The sequence below is a fragment of the Haemorhous mexicanus genome, chromosome 1, assembly GCF_027477595.1.
Source record: "Haemorhous mexicanus isolate bHaeMex1 chromosome 1, bHaeMex1.pri, whole genome shotgun sequence".
Taxonomy (NCBI): Eukaryota; Metazoa; Chordata; class Aves; order Passeriformes; family Fringillidae; genus Haemorhous; species Haemorhous mexicanus.
In genome coordinates, this window is record NC_082341.1 from 98,536,749 (window position 1) to 98,553,301 (window position 16,553).

A 16,553-nucleotide genomic window follows, 5' to 3' on the forward strand; every position below is an offset into this window, starting at 1 on the left:
AACTCAATACTGCATTCTGATGGCATTTTTAGTTCTAGATCTGACAACAGCTCAAAAGATAATAGGACAAGTATATAACACATCTCTTCCAAGGTTGCATCTTTCTTACAGCAAGAGCCCCAAAATTATATTTCAAAAGGTGTCAGGATGTCAATGAAAATAAGACCAATTTCAAAATAGAGCTGTCAAAGGAGAAACTGAACAAGATATGAATATAAATGGCATTGTTGAGATCTGACATATTAGATATCAACCAAGAAAAAACTCACCAGTTTGTGGTGGCAATGGGAAAGTGCATCCAGGATTTCATCTACAACTCGGTCAGACAGGAAAGAAGCCACTGTCAGCTTTACTTCACTGTGTGAGGATTAAAAATGAGAGAACTTCTTAATTCACGCAGGAGATTTTCGTCTTTATTACACATTCAACAGTGTGACGATTATCCACTGTGCTGTCATTTTATTTGAAGTAAAACATTAGAGGGTGTCAGGATACATGACTGCAGGTTTCAGAAATAAACTCATGAATCACACAATAAACACAGGAGCCTCTGTACCATATTTAACCTGCTTCTCACAGTTTTCCATGAGATGAAATGAAAACATCTGGGTAAGAGAGCTGAATAAAAATAAGAAGTGAAACTCAGAGAAGAATAGTTCACCACTAAAATCAGACAAACACACATCCCAGAAGAATGGGATTAGGACAGGTTGCCTATAGAACACTACTCCACTGAACAACTACAATCCATTCATTTCCTCAGTTCTGGTAAGGACAAGTGTACAATGCTGTTTCTTCAGCCAATGCCATCACAACTTTGCTTCCTCTTTTGCTCTAGGTAACCATTTTCTGTCTCAAGAACTTCTCGTCAGCCCTTTTTCCACTGCACATATGGGGAACACCAGCTGCACACTGAGCTTAGGTTGCCCCAGTAACTCCCTCTCAAGGAAATATGTACCTTGAATTGCTCCCTTGGGGTCCCATCGTTGGTGACAGCACCAAATGCTCTGGCTGTGGAGCCAACAAGCACGACTGCCTGAGCTGCAGCCCAAAGTTCCACCTCTGCTGCCTCTGCTCTCAGCACCAACTCTTTGAACTGTTATTTCCCAGCAAGTGACACGATTTTGGTTTATGGTTTTTATATGTGGCCTGAGCTGTAGTGGATTAACAAAGCTATTTCTATCTGGGGCTAGCATTACTGCTGCAGAGAGCCTGGAGAAAAAGGTAAGGAATTCATTGGAAAGGCAATGCAGTTTATAGGGAGGTGGAATGGTGGCCAAACCATAGTGGGAAGAGAATGGGAGTGAAGGAATCTCCCTCAGCTACCAAAATTAATTTCAAACAATATGAGGCAGGAAAGATCACAGTGTGGCACCCTCACCTCACTGACAGTTCCAGGTTCTACAAGTAGAAGAGGCAGTATTATTGTCCAAGATTTATTTGATGGGACTGAAGTGAAGGAAACTTACTCCCTGAACCATTTTAAACACTTTGAAGGTATAGCTAAAGACTTCAACACCTTTTCCTGCCTATTTTGCTGTACTCTGCAAAACTGTTTCCTTCCTCCTCAAAGATTTTTAGCATCTCAATGCAAAATGTCATGCTTTTCAAGCACCAGGCAGAAAGGAACTGAAAAGGTTTAAGTACAGGTTAACCACATTATACTGTGTAAATATATTCTCTGGTATGCATTCAATATGGAAAAAAAAAAGCAGTGAAAGGTCAGGTAAAAGCCTCTTTTTTTTTTTTTTTTTTCCTTTTTACAGGACAAACTAAGAGTTATTTAGGGTAATGGTTTCTGCCCCAGGTTTGCGGTTTGAATATCCAAGTTTCCATTTTTTAAGTACTTTTTTTTCAGTACATTTTTTCAGTACATTTTTAAAGTCTGCTGTGCACAGCTCCCACACAAAGTCTTAAGGTGATTGCTACAGCTATAGGACAAGACCAAATGCTACAATAGACAAAGCACTGCTACCACTCAAAGCAAATAGTGTAATTTCCTTCTATTACATTAATCCAGTGTAATTTCCTTCTATTACATTAATCCAGTGTTACATGAGAAAATAAAGCTTTTTTAAAAAAGGATCAGTCATGAAAATGTTATTTGCATACCACAAACCAAATTTTTCACTAAATAAGACAGCACATGCATTCATGATCTTAGCTAATATCCCTAGAGATTCCAAATATATGAATCTAAGTTCCCAGACCTGTAGGACAATTTCCTGCTCTTTGAATGCCAATATAGTTTCTTGTGAGTCACAAAAGCATTCCAAAATTCTTCTACTACACAAACACACATACACACAACCCAAAATCCAAATTCCAATTTTGCTAGATTAGCCTCCTAAAGTACCTAATTTTATTGAGGATATCAATTCCAGATTGCTCCAAGAGGACATTTTTTACAAAAGTGCGTGGTATGGAAATCTTCTCAGTGCTGGCCTCAATGAGGTCCTCACGGATGCGAGCTTTCTTCATTACGTTTGGGCAAAGGTTTTCTGCTGCATCCACCATAGACTCAAGGAGTGTCTGCAGCACAGTAAGCAAAAAATAACATTAGATACTGGCATTCACTTTAGCTGGGGGGTGACAGCATTATTCTGTCAAATACAACACTTTTAGACTTGCAGTTTTTACAATTCTTCTTCCTGCTTGCCAATCTATTTTGCATCCAGCTGCAATATAAGACATTTTACAAAATATAGCTTTGAGAATCAAAACACTTGTTCTGAAAATGACCCACGACTGTACTTGTTTGCCTTTTCAAATATGAAACATTTACATCTCTGTGTGTTGAACTGTCAGAACAAATTAGCTTCCCTTGAGCACCCACCACTGCAGTGGATGCTCTGCTGCAGCTGCCTTCCCTCTAAACTGTGCCCTGAATCATCAATTTTCATCAGTGCTTCAGACCTGCCAATTTGTAAGAAGCATCAGTAAATGAGGAAGAGAGATCCTGAGAATTCAGCAGGCTGTAGATGGCTGTAATATACCAGCTGAATATTAAGAAGTAGCTACAAGCATGACCTGCAGTTGGCATGCAAACCTTTATATGGCTCTCATTTATATAAATGTAAATCTACAGCAAACATTAGATAGAGCCAACAATTTTTATTCACACAGAACCACAGAATGGCTGAAAGGTTGGGAGGGACCACTGAAGGTCACCTAGTCCAACCTCCCTGCTCCAGGCTTCCCTAGAGCACACGGCACAGATTTGTGTGCAGACAGTTTTTGAGTCACTCCAGTGAGGGAGACTCCCCACCCTCTTCAGGCAGCCTGTTGCAGTGCATGGCCACCCGCACAGGAAAAATCCAAAGGAGATGGAAAAAAAAAAAAAAAAGAACAGGTCAGAGCCCAGTTTACTGAAATAGGCCAGTTTGTCTCCGATAAGAGTGAGGGTTGATAACCAGACAGAAAAAGGTATTTACAAATAATAAAATAAAACAAACAACATTTCCTTGGAATGGTAATCCTAGATCTTACCTAGGCATTTGTAAATTGTACAAAAATAAGAACTGCACCGCTTGAAAATGCTATTGATTTCCTTTTTCTTCTCAATCCCATACTACAGGTGAGTGACTGCAAATTCAACTCCATTGTATCAGAGCTTTTTTCTCTTTGCACAGCCCTACCATAAACAGTAATTTCCTTATGCAGACAATGAGCAAGAAAAAACCACCACTGCTGCATAAAAATTTCAGTGATTCAAAGCAGCATCTTTCAGTCTGTAGCTATTACAGTCTGGAAAAAAACAACAAGGCAACATGAAGCAGCCACAGCATGCAGGAAAATCCAATTTTTGCAACATTTTATTTAGAGTTATAAGGGACAACTGCCATTACAGCTAATAATATATCTTGTTGTTGGGTTCTCAAGATGCCCTTTAAGAACTCTTCCCACACTCCCTCCTTCAGTCCTTGAGCAGATTCTGGGGCAGCATGACTAATGAAGAGACTTTCAAGCCTCTGTGGCCATATCCCCATGGGGGATGAAGAACTTGAATGTTAGAGAACACTGAGCCAAGTAAACTACTAATGAGAGTTCCTGACACATCCATTTTTTCCATAGCATCTATTCATTGGTGCAGTTGTGTAGTTTATTGTGAAAAAATTCCCTGGCCTCTCAAGAGTTACTGATGAATCACAATCATAAAAGTGATAGGCTTGCTATGCTGAATTACAATTGCAGTCTAAGCAGGGTCTTTCAAAACGGATCATGTGAAAAAATGCTCTGAGAAGGCATCACTGGGAAGTAGCAGGAAAAACTAGACCTTTTCTGAAATTTCCAAAATTAATTTTTACTCAAAAAACCTGAGAGAATGTGCAATTTAAGTCAAAGAGAGTTTGGATCTATCTTTAACTGCACAGCTCAACATAATTTCTTTACTGGTGGATTTTAGCTGTTGACTTCACATGACCATTATCTATAGAAGGCATCTACAGAAACCTTTCCTCACCTCCTAATTCCATGCCCAAATCTTTCACTGATGGAAAGCCATAGTTACCAATACTGACTGTGAAATGTGCACATTTCAGTCACAGGGCTGCAGGTACCAGCCACTAGGTGAAAGAAAAGAACAAAATACTACCCACAGTTAAAAGAATCTTAACATTCAGGAGAAAGATACAGTGAGGAAAAGGACTGAAAAATGATGATATCAAAATAAAGAATGGAACAGGTGATGGAGCCAACAAACCCTTTGCTCCAGGACAAAATTTAGGAAGAATATTTTGAGCACTTCTGTCATTGCAAAACAATCGTGTTTGTACAGGTTCCACTTGTCTTGCTTATTTTTCCTGGGGCCTTTGCTGACTGAATAATGCATCTCCAGGTTCTGTGTGTCCACAGTGACACCAGCAGGAGAAGAAAAAGGCAAGGGTCTTGCTATAATTTCTCCTCTTGTAAACTCAACTCATTCCAATATATTTTTCCTTACTCTAACTCCTTTCTTCACCTCTCTTCCTTTCCTTCAGTTAAAAAAAAAAAAAGGAGAAAAAAATCTCTTATTTACTTAAAATATGTTCATTGCCTTTAACCAATTTCCAAACTTTTCAGAATCACACTCTGGTTGCTATGGAAACAAAAAATCAAAACTCTTCTAACAGCACAGAGGATTTTTTTCCCCCCAACAATTACAAAAAGAATTGTCCTTATGTGAGCTCCCTTATCTATATTTACAAATAATAAATTGCTTATGATGTTTTGAAGTGACCTAAACAACTGGGGGGAAAAAAATAATTCTAATCCATATTCAACAGTTCTTCCTCCATGCACGGAACTTAAAAGAAAACCCTTCCACGTTAAGTGAAATTAATAAAAATGAGTGTTGGAGTATACAAAGAGCATTATGACTTTATAGTTTTTTGTAAGCCACTTAAACGTGAATGCCAGACAGATCGAAAGTAAATGTAAGAGTTAGAATGGTTGAGCTAAAGTGCCTTTTGTTGTAAATGCGTGAAAGTGTAAATGGAAAACATATCAATTCAGGAACACTCCAAATGCTAAAGAGGTGCTTTTTTTTCACCCTCTATAAGACTCTCCAAGATGACCTTGTTTAAGTGCATAAGCCCAGCACGAAGGGCTGACCTGGCTACTATTGTCCCAATAATAACCCAGAGATTCTACTGGGAAGAATCTTATGGATAAATCATGTCTGCAGAAATCTTCACCTTATTTCATATAATGGGGAAAGGGAGAAACACACTAAAAATAGAGCTCCATTTTCCTCCTCATTAACTTTTTAATTTCAAAAAAGTAATTAGTAATATGGCATTATTATTGTTCTTCATTATATTCCCAGTGACTGAAGCATTTCAGTGTTTCAATTGAAAGATCAAAGACTCTGAAGATGAAGGTTGTAAAGTGTTTAAATACTGCAGAACACAGATGAAGCAGCTTAGTCACAAACAGAAGTTGATCTGAGCTGCCTCAGAGCCATATTTATAACTTCATCAGCTTCCATACAGATCCCTACTGTTGTTAAAATTTCTCCACCTTGTCTTCTTCCTGGACTGATACCTTTGCACATGCTGTATGGATGGCTCTTTGCTTGTTACACAGGAAGAACAAACGTAACTGAAGGTGCAAGTTTCTGAGCAGGTGCTGGCTGAGCACGCAGGTGAACACTGACAGATCAATGACATCTATTTCAAGAGCAGGGGTTTGGCAGGCAACTTGTAAGAAGATTTCCTGTAAAGCTGCCTGTACCAGTTTTTTGGGCACCCTCAATACCTACAAGTTAACAGTAAAGTGGAAATCCTCCATCAGGTTCGAAAGTGACCACTGAGAAAAAAAATCTGCCACAGAGCCTATAAAAACGCAGCTTTCACTCTACTAGGACTCCTTAACTACTGAGCACTTTCTTCCAGGGCATGAAGCTTCCTAGGGTGCTTGAGAACAAAAGGCTGAAGGAGCAATTGATCAGTCTCCCCCTTCTAGCAGATGAGAAAAGATGATAATAAACAGTATATGATCCTTCTGCCCACTGAAAACATTAAAGCAACTTTTTATTTTATTCCAACTGGGAAAAAAATCCAAATTACACAGCCCGAAGTTATAAGAAACTAACAATGGAAAGATAGCTAGCTTACATACAAATCTACTGAGAAGAAAATTGAAGTGTAGTACATTTGCATTTAGCAACAGAAAACCTCAGATTTAGTTATTTCTGCATGTGAGAGATGGTAACACATCTATCCACAGACCTTAAGTTGCTCATCCACTACCCTTGTGACTTCTCCAGCCATGGATTCAAGTGTCTCTTGGATTGGATTGGAGAGTGAACCATTTGCACCCGCCCAAGAAGCTCCACCGAGGTGATACAGATTTGGTAAGAGCTGTAAGACAGAAGAGTACCTTCAGAAAATAGGCTCATCACTGTCTTCAAACCAGGACAAACAGCAGGAAATGTCTTTGGCTAAATCAAAGTCTTCATAAATTAGAATTATCTTATCACTTTAAATACTAACTATAGTTGGTCATCTGAAGAAAATACTCTCTTGTGACACATATTATTATTTTCACTGCCCAAAAAGAGAAAAGCTGCAAGCACTCACAGAACTGCTCTCAGCACTGCCAGAGTGCTGGGAAAGGCTTACTGTTTTGGAGTTCTTAGCATCCCGCATCAGCCGTTCCGCACATTTGACATCCTCCTGTACAGCATCCACACCACAGTTTCTTAAAGAGTTGAGATGATCTTGCACTTTTACACATATTCTGTCAATCATCTACTTGAACAAAAGAAATACAAAAGATAAAACATCAGAATGTTGGTCAAACACAACCTTAATCCAGTCCAGGTAGAAAATCAATAGTAGCATGATGAGATTTGCAGTGACAATATAACAACCTGGAAAGGCATGATAAGACCTTGGCAGTATGTCAATACTATTGAAGGAAAGAACTACATCTCATAAGACACCCCTAAGCATTGCAAAATAAATAAAACTTTACCATCAGGAAAAATAAAAGCTGTGGAATATTTCCTCCACAGAAACCTCCAGGATAACTACAAGTAATCAACAAGTTATCCTATTTAAGTGTTACTCTGGTTTTTGGATCAAATTTATGGCTGAAAATGTTTTTGATATACCTAAGACTATAGTCTCAAGGTCTCTGAATTGTTAAGAAGTTCAGACAGTAAAAGAAAGCTCTATTCAGTCAACAAATACTAACAGCGATTTCTCCAGTCTAAGTAAAACACAACTGCGCAGGCTTCTGCAGTTTTCTTTTAAAATGTAAATATTCCTAGTTGCAAGAGAATTAAAACTATCAAAGCAGAAGTTTCCATCAGACATTTCACAGTGGGATAAATTGAACTTAATCTGTACCCGCAAGACAGCTCATTCAACACACGCTGCAAATGCATGGCAGGTGGTATATCTGTATCTTACAAGACAAACCACTAAGAATGCCTGACACATCGTCAGCTTTGATTAAGATATATGAGGCAGGGAGATATAATAGTTAAAAGTCTTTATCAGCCCACTTAGCATACATCAGAACCGGCTATTTGACATTTTGAAGCAACATCTGAGTGCACGCACCATCATATAAAGCCTACAGTTCCAGCATCTTATATCATTAGCAATGAGAACTGAAATAATTTCACAGCATGCTCCTTTTCAGATCCACATGAATCTTTCTCTTCAAAGAGTTTTGGGTGGGTATTTTTTTTACAAGTACAAAAAGCTAATTAATTATTAGACAGTAGAAAGTCTCATTGGGACATCTGGACAGAAAAAGAAATACACTCTGGGAATAATAATGCAATTCTATCATACTAGAGAGTCTTTTTCAGCTCTCTTTTAAAACTGTTTTTAAAATCCATCCCCTATTGTACAAAATTTAGTACAGAAATGAGTAACTTTATTTCAAAATAACAATAAATTACATTTCCTGAAACTTGATGTGTATGTGGTGTTAGAGAAAAGCACAACTAAAACAAACAACCTATAAAAATTATAAACTTATTTCATATAGAGATTATTTATCTGGGGGGAAAAAGTGGAATCAGAACAGAAAAAATATTAGAGCAACTGCTCTTGCAGTTTTTAGTGCCAGTATCTCTCCATATACCATTTTCTCTCTCAACAGGTTAGAGTACAATTTCACTTTCCAGTAACAAAACACTGTCCCATTAAATTTTAATAACACAGGCAAACCAAACTGTTCCTGGTTTTAACAGTAGTTTATTTGGCAGTATAATCCAACGAGGTACATCTTAAAAGTACTCAGAATGAGGGAGAACATCCTCCCCCAGCAGATTTTAGGCACTGAGGTGCTCATGAAGTAACACATTCTCACCTGCTGAGTGGTGCTAGTGACAATGCCTTGCTGCAGCCGATATGCTTGCTCCTGTAGGTACTTCCTGGTCTCATGGTTACGAAGCAAGTAGTTTTCTATCTATAAAAAAAAAAGGCAAAAAAAAGGCAAAAAAAAGTCAGATTAGGAAACTGATTTGAGTCTTCACATTGTAATTTGTTTTCACTTTTGTATTTTCAATTTTTCAATTCTGCTGTGTCAGAATTGAGGACTGACAAGAAAAGCTGCCTAATTATTTGTTTATCATCTGCAAACTTTATTTTGTGTGCCTCAGTGCTTAATAACCACATCAGCAGTTATAAATTCACTCACAAACTAGTGAAACATGGTTTTGCCAATATTTTCTGAAAGAGTATGCTATTTTGAACAATTTAGCAAGTTATGCCGACAAAGGATTAAATCTTTGTTTGAGAAATATTTGAAGGGACTCTTAACTGTTAGGTGTTGTAGAGATCATGATGACTCATGATATTTGATTCATTTCTTTTAGATGTTTTTGGCCCGCTGCAAAGACATAGATTTGAATAGCAGTATGTCTGAAGAGAAAAATCAACTATCTAAAAGTGCCTAAGTGATAGTGCAGCCTCGGTTCACCTGTTGGCTAATTAAAGCTAAGCAGTGCAGATTGCCCTTTAGAGACAAGCGATTGCTGCTGACAGGCCACCACAGTTGTCACCAGCAGCACGTACCATCAGCCAGCTTCATGGCACACAGAATAACCCCCAACCCTGCTCTATCAAACTTGGTGAAGCCAAAAACACCCAAGCCAAGCGTGCTGCAGAGACACCAGAGCTCGGGAGGGTGGTGGCTGTGTCCATCAGTCAGTCAGTGCAGTTGTCCAGGCACCAGGGTCAGTCCATGCAGGGAGGCTTGCATCCCCACCTGCAGGGAATCACCTGTGTGGTGTTCACAGCACCACTCCTGACACTGATACCTTTTCTAGGATGTAACTTCCTCATGTTGTGTGAGGAAAGCCTAAACCACACGTTAAAACAAACTCAGGGTCTAACAGTTTTAGCAACCTCAATATGAATAAAAGGAAATGCTCTTTGCACATAGTGCCTAATTAACGCACAGAATTTAAATCCCCATGGCCAGAAGCTTCCCAGTATTTTTCTCAGAAATGCACTTACCAGTCTAGATGTGAACCAGGCCAATTATATTAAATGAGATGTAAGAAATATGTCCATCCCCCATGAATCAGATTTTTAAAAGCAGAATTGAGAGAATTTTCATGCATCAAAGAAAAAGATACTAACTACCAGCACTTCTCCCTGTGATAGTCAAATTACTGAAAACAAGGATCACAGACATTTGCTTTTTAATCACAGTTATCTGTAAGAACTATTTATAACATTTTTATGGCCCTACCCTGGCTGAAGGAAACCTGCTCATTAAAGAGATGTGAAATGTATGCTTCCTGATTGAGCAGGAGGCTTGTTTGGAGCTCACAAGATTTATCATATTAAAACTCAGCTGGGAGTTTTATAACTCAGGCAAGTGGAACACTACAGATACTGTCAACACCTTTTCATCCAAAAGAACATGCTGGTGCAGTTGCTTACTTAGGGCAACACAGTGTGTGAATTTTATATGTACAATATAAAACACAGGCAGTAAATGTTTTCATCCTCCCTCAAATTGAAGAGCACCCTTTGTCTTGTACAGAGCTGACTGCACTTTTTATGCCAATATAAAAAGCACACACCATTAATTCTAAACATTTGGTAATACTCACAGGCACATATGTAACAAACATGCAGTTTCTAACTCTCTCTTTCATAGTCAGGCACACAGTAATACCAGGTCTAGTTTGTTTTTTTTTAGTTATGATATTCTGACACACCACCACTGCATTCCATCAGCCTTCAGTCAAAGCATTCTGTGGAATAAAAAGCTCTTGCAGCACTTGATTACCACATATATGTCTATGCAAACCAAACAATCCTTGAATCCAGCATAGAATTCTTATTCAGCCAAGCATGAAGTCTCAGTCTTAAAATTACTATATTTTTGCTGGTTTTATTTCTGTTCATTGGTGGCATATGCAATACCTTTTGCAGTGCCTCTTCTGTTTTCTCAGGGTTTGTTTTGAGTGCTTGGGAGGCATCATTCATCGGTATAGGCATGAATCTCAATGTATAATTCCTGAAGAAAAAAAATTTGATGGTGAAAGTTAATCCAATTACTGTATCTCTTTATAATCACTGCACTTTTTTATGAAAAATAACCTAGAAGGAAGCATCCAGCTTGTCCATGGAAAGTACTAAGAATGTATTTTTCACATTTTTAGGTGGAATAGCTGGAAGTATACATGCTCTTTTTTGCTGCTAATTCTTCTTTACTACTAGACAAAGGGGTAGATTTTGAAAAACACTTACATGGTTGATGTCCAGTGGCTGCTGATTAAAAGCCTAGCTGCCCTCTGTACCTCTGCGCACAAAGATTATTTTTGTGTATCTAAACACAACAGGGAGAATCAGCACCTGCTGGCAACTGTATCAGATCTAAGACTAAATGGAAATATTCAGTAATAGACAGATAGCAACTAAGAGACTGAGTTTTAGAAATTTACTATTTAATAACTTCTCATGTTTACAACAATTTGAAGACACTTGCTGAATTTTTAATAAAAAGCTGACAAAACAAGCACAGCATCTCCACATTGCTTTACACAAACAATTGCTCCCTGCATTTTCCTTATTTGCTTGCAAAATATTTCTGCAGCATTGTCCATCTGCTGCAATTAGAAATTAAAGACAGGAATTTGGTCCTGAGTCAAAATTACATTTAAACTCTGAGAACATATACTGACTATCATGACACAGTTATACTTAAACTGCTACCTACAGTGGTATGTCCACACAACTTCAGACTTGAATAAATGGGGGGAAAAAAAAAAAGACCAGGAAGTTTTTAAAACCTGAAAAGGAAATTATTCTTTCTATTTTCAATTAATCCTTTATTTCCTGCAAACATTTCTTTCTCCTCCTTCTGCAAACATCCCACTAACCGTCTGTTCCTATTCCGTCCAGAGGTACACAAATATATTTGGAACCCTCTATTCTTGAGCACTTTGAAGTTGGCAATTTCAATTGAGTCACCACCACTGATGACAGCAGACCACGCTAGTCCCAACAGCAGACACCTTAAATAGTGTGAAACTCCAAGCTTCTTTCCCTTCTTCTCCCACCAGGTGCTTGGACACGTGCAACACCATTCTCTGAAGGGCAGTGTCCCGCAAACGCACCAATTCCTCATTGATACCACCCAATATTTTACTTTAAATGATAATGGAAGGCTTTCATGTTTCTTCCCCAATGCAAACGTGATGATGTATAGCTGTCAGTGGCAGGCAAAGTCCCTGTCCTTCCACAGTGTCCAACCGTCTACTGCATCAGTCAGAAAATTAACTCTTCTTTCCAGCTGTCTTGTCCTTCAAAAGAACATTGCAAACTATACAGACCCTGCTATGCGTCCCCATGTAATACTAACCAGTGTCCACCACCACGGAGAGAACTTTTAAATGTCAAAGATGCTGAGCTCAAAGACAGATAATTACAGAACTTGCTGATTACCTGACAGGTGGAGTATTTATTTGGCTTAAAAAAAAAGAAGGTAGATTTCTAAGGATCTCTGCAGCTGTTTGACATTTAACACATCCCATTCATTGAAATCTGCAATTGCCAGCTCTCATGCTAGCAGTTATATGCTAAATTCAATTTAGTCAAAGGCTTAGTGCACCCTCCCTCACACATATGGATGCACAGAGCTGGAGGAGGGCAAATGAAAGGTAAGGAGATTTTCATAGACACACAATCACAGAGGCAAAACTTTAGAAGACCACTACCCTAAGGGAGGAAGGAAATCCTCTGTACTTGAGTTGCTTTCAGACACAAAGTATTATCTTCATCTAAGAATTTACCAGCCCTCAGGGGAAAATATCAAGAATTTAAAGCTCACCTTTTCAACTTTATCATTATGCTTTGTTTTATTCTGTTTCCTTGAAGCCTAAAATATTCCCCCATTTTTCTTTTTATTAACACTCCACTTGTCTCTTGTAAAGGAGTACATTTTGCCACAAACTCAATAATCCAGTAATTTCCTAAGACATCAATATACTCGGCAAAATACCTATATTTAAAGGATGTTAAATTTCAGCGAGGCGCTCAAAGGCTGTTGAGGATGTCCCAAAAGAGGTACCAAAAACCCCTTCTTCTAGATACAACATGTGTGACAACAGTCCTACATTTCATCACATTATTTCCCCTGTAGGAACTTCTGATCCACACACTACATATGCTCTGTGCTGCAGTGGAGATTTTACTTACAGGAATAAGATTATCTGTTTTTCAGGTCAGGGTGTGTGAATTTCACATCACTGCTAAGGGAAGAATTCATAGCCCTCTAACAAAACTCCAGCATTTCTTCTCAGATATTAGAACTTCAGCTATTTCTTCAGTCAGTCCATAGAGACAATGCTGAAGAGTCCTCTGACAGAGGGGCCTCTAGGCTGCAAATCACATGTTTATCTTCATATTAAAATTACAGAGATACGAGACCCTGCTTAATGGCCAAGCCGAATAGGATGCCCACTGTTCTCAAATGCCCTCCTGAACTGACACCTGCAAGGGACTCTGCAGAAAATCTTCCCAGGACTTCACACCACCTGTCTGGGACACCCCTGGGGCAAAATCTGTCAACAGCCATGCTCCTGGAATTCCCTTGCAGAAATAAAATTTTCAAACCGCAACAAGCAGATGAAGAAAAGCAGGAAGAAGTGGAAAGAAAAAACCTTCCAATTACTTCAGCCTGTTTTAAAGTCTGCTACAGACTCCTGCCCATACAACTAAAGTCTACCTTTCTTCTTGTTCCGTGGTTTGGTAGATGAATATTCTCAAACATCTTCAGTATATTTCATTCCATTTTGAGCAATGGTTCTTTTCTACACAATATTGATGGCTTCAGGTATTTTTAGGAAACATATGGTGAAGAATGTTCTCAAAATGTCTTCAGGATGGATTGTTTACAGCCTAATTGTTTTCAGCCAGTATTGACAGTTCCTCTCTTCATGTTTAAAACTTTGTTGCTCGTGGCTTAGTTTGTGATGTTATCAATGTTTTTGACAATTTAAAAATGTTTAAGGCAACATAAAATGACCTCAGCTTCCAAGTTAAATAAATGAGATGTCACCCAGAAAAAGTACAGTGTCACATAATTAACTGTGGCATTCCGGGGGTGTTTTTGTTTAGATTACTTGCTTTTGCCTCAGGATTTCCACCCCTTCTCTATTTACTCATCCAAACACTTCGGCACAGAGAAATAAAACTGATGCTAACCAGAAAATAAATGTATTTCTTTTTCTGACAGACTTCCCCATGTTATTGCCCTTTAACAAAGAAATGTCTGCAAGCTGACAAATAACCTTTGCAAATTATTATTCACTACTATCAATGGAATCACTGCAAGATGATTTGCTTAATTATACATAATTTATCTAATTTCCCACATCAGTACAACTGAATTCATTCCAAAACCGAGTATATAAACTACAATAGTTTCCCATACCAAGTAACTTTATAAGCTCTAGCCTCATGACCTCTACAAGGGTTAAGGTGCTCCCTTAAGTAGTTATACAGTTTTACAAGATACCTTGTCTAGGACCTAGCAATTGTAGATTACATTCACTTTCTAAAGAGAGCCTTTGCTCCTGCCTGAGGGATTTCATGATGTGAAAACTTCAACAGCTGCTTAATTTAAATCTGTAATTCTTCTCTCTTAAGAGAAGTAATAATAACATATAAAGAAATGTGATGGATGTGGAGGGAAACGAAAGCAATTTAACATCTATCAATGGTAATGGCTGCATCTGTGAGTAAACTCATGGAATCAAAATGACCCAGAGCACAGCAATCACAAAGAAAAACTGCAGTTCCCGAGATCATCACTATTAGTTTCAACTTGCTAGGGAAAAGAAAAAAGTCAGACTGCAAACGCCCGCTTCAGTAATTTTCTGTTATTATGTACAGCTTCATTCACTAGAAAAGAATTTCTGCACACTATCAACACAAGAGAATGAAGCAAAGGGAAAATATTACCAAATTCAGAATTTTACCGCTAAGAGCAGAACTCAAGGACCTTAATGCTGATAGCAGAGTATGGATGAAAGAGCCACAAAGCCTCTTCCCATCCTTTTGAAGGATGTGAAGTCATGAATTTTCCTTTAGATTAAACATCCTGATGCTTAAAATTGAGAGCACTCAGCATCTTCAAGATCATATTGACTGTGGTGAGAACTGCAGCTGCTCAGATCATCCAGGATCTTTGGCCTCTTCATCAGACATTCAATTACTTGAGACTTACTTTTCCAGTGCCACAGCTATGTCCTGGAAGCCCTGTGCAGTGATATTATTCTTGTCCCATATTACAGTTCTGAGAGGTGGTGGGAAGAGGAAAGAAAAATATGAGTTAAACAAGAGCCACCAAATAAATCCATAATGAAGCTTTGCATATTGAAATAACACTCTGCTGAATATTCAAAATTGCAGAAGGCAGCACTTTAAAAACTTGTCTTTACTTAGGCAGTAAATCCTTGAAATGACAGAAAATATGGACAAGTACCCAAAATTCAGTTTCCCTTACTTTAAAGGGGACTCTACTGTATCTTCTATCACTAACGTAAGTACCTTACTTTTCTAAAACATAATTAATAGAAATATTTGGACATATATTCCTGCTTTTTTGAGGAACAGCATCAAAACCTAAGTTCAAATGTCTGCTTTGCAAGGCCATACTGAAAAAAACAGAAAATTGCAGTAACTGGTCAATCTCTGTTCCACATAGGCTACGTGTATTTTAAAAATTCATTCTGATCAGAGGTCAAAATTTGCAGGCTATTACACACTCAGCACTGCAATAAGCTCATCACACTGTTCACATGATTCCCCATGCAACACAAGTAGCTGCCAAAATAAACCATTAGGTTAGGTGCATAAATGGTAGCTCTTTTGAATACACAGTAATGATAAGAGTGATCAAGCCTTCCCCTCCTCCCCCAGTTCAGACCACTCAAGCAGATTGCTTGGCAATTTGCAAACACATGTTCAAAGATCTCATTAGTAGGCAGAAGAGACAGACAAGCAGATAAATCTTGCTTCTGCTAGAGCACTAGTTGTAGCTGTTCTTAAAAAAAAAAAAAAAGAAAAAGGCACAAACAAAGATTTCTGGTGTTTAAAAGAGGGGGGAAAAAAAAAGATAGATGGCATGCTTTCACAAGTATTGACATCCTTCTGTTGTTGCAGAATTATCCCTCTGGTTTTTTGATGAAAGGTAAGGAAGAGAGGAAGAGAGATTCTACACTCACTCTGCAAACATCAGATATGCTAAGGGTCAAATCTTGAATATTTTTGCCACTGGAAAGTGTGTTTATATTTCTACCTGGGTGTCATAACATTTTGGCAGAACCAGTTACCATTGCATTATTCAGTCTGTAATCACACTCCAGACTGTGGTGACATTATGTCAACTGTGACATTCAGCATACCATGAAATGTTTCAGTCTGCCACCCTGAAATGTATCAAGACTTTATTTCTTCAGATATTGTGGTCATTTCAGGTTAATGCATTCAATAAACCTAAGCCATCCCTCCAGTGCTTTCTTGACATTTTTAATATTCAGTTTGGGCATAGCAACACAAAGGCCAGAGGATCCCTGGCTCTTGAAC

General features: G+C 38.3%; 1 protein-coding gene across 3 annotated transcripts in view; it reads right to left on the reverse strand.

Annotated features, from left to right (window-relative positions):
* Nucleotides 1-16,553, reverse strand: part of CARMIL1 (capping protein regulator and myosin 1 linker 1) — a 187,605-nt gene that overhangs the window by 44,138 nt on the left and 126,914 nt on the right. For all 3 annotated transcript variants that reach the window (XM_059856927.1, XM_059856922.1, XM_059856928.1), the window contains 7 exons: nt 15,193-15,261; nt 10,884-10,977; nt 8,812-8,910; nt 7,104-7,232; nt 6,711-6,842; nt 2,357-2,532; nt 270-357 (listed from right to left, as the gene is read on the reverse strand). In XM_059856927.1, the coding sequence (XP_059712910.1) occupies nt 270-357; nt 2,357-2,532; nt 6,711-6,842; nt 7,104-7,232; nt 8,812-8,910; nt 10,884-10,977; nt 15,193-15,261 (787 nt within the window). The remainder of the gene's footprint in view (nt 1-269; nt 358-2,356; nt 2,533-6,710; nt 6,843-7,103; nt 7,233-8,811; nt 8,911-10,883; nt 10,978-15,192; nt 15,262-16,553) is intronic.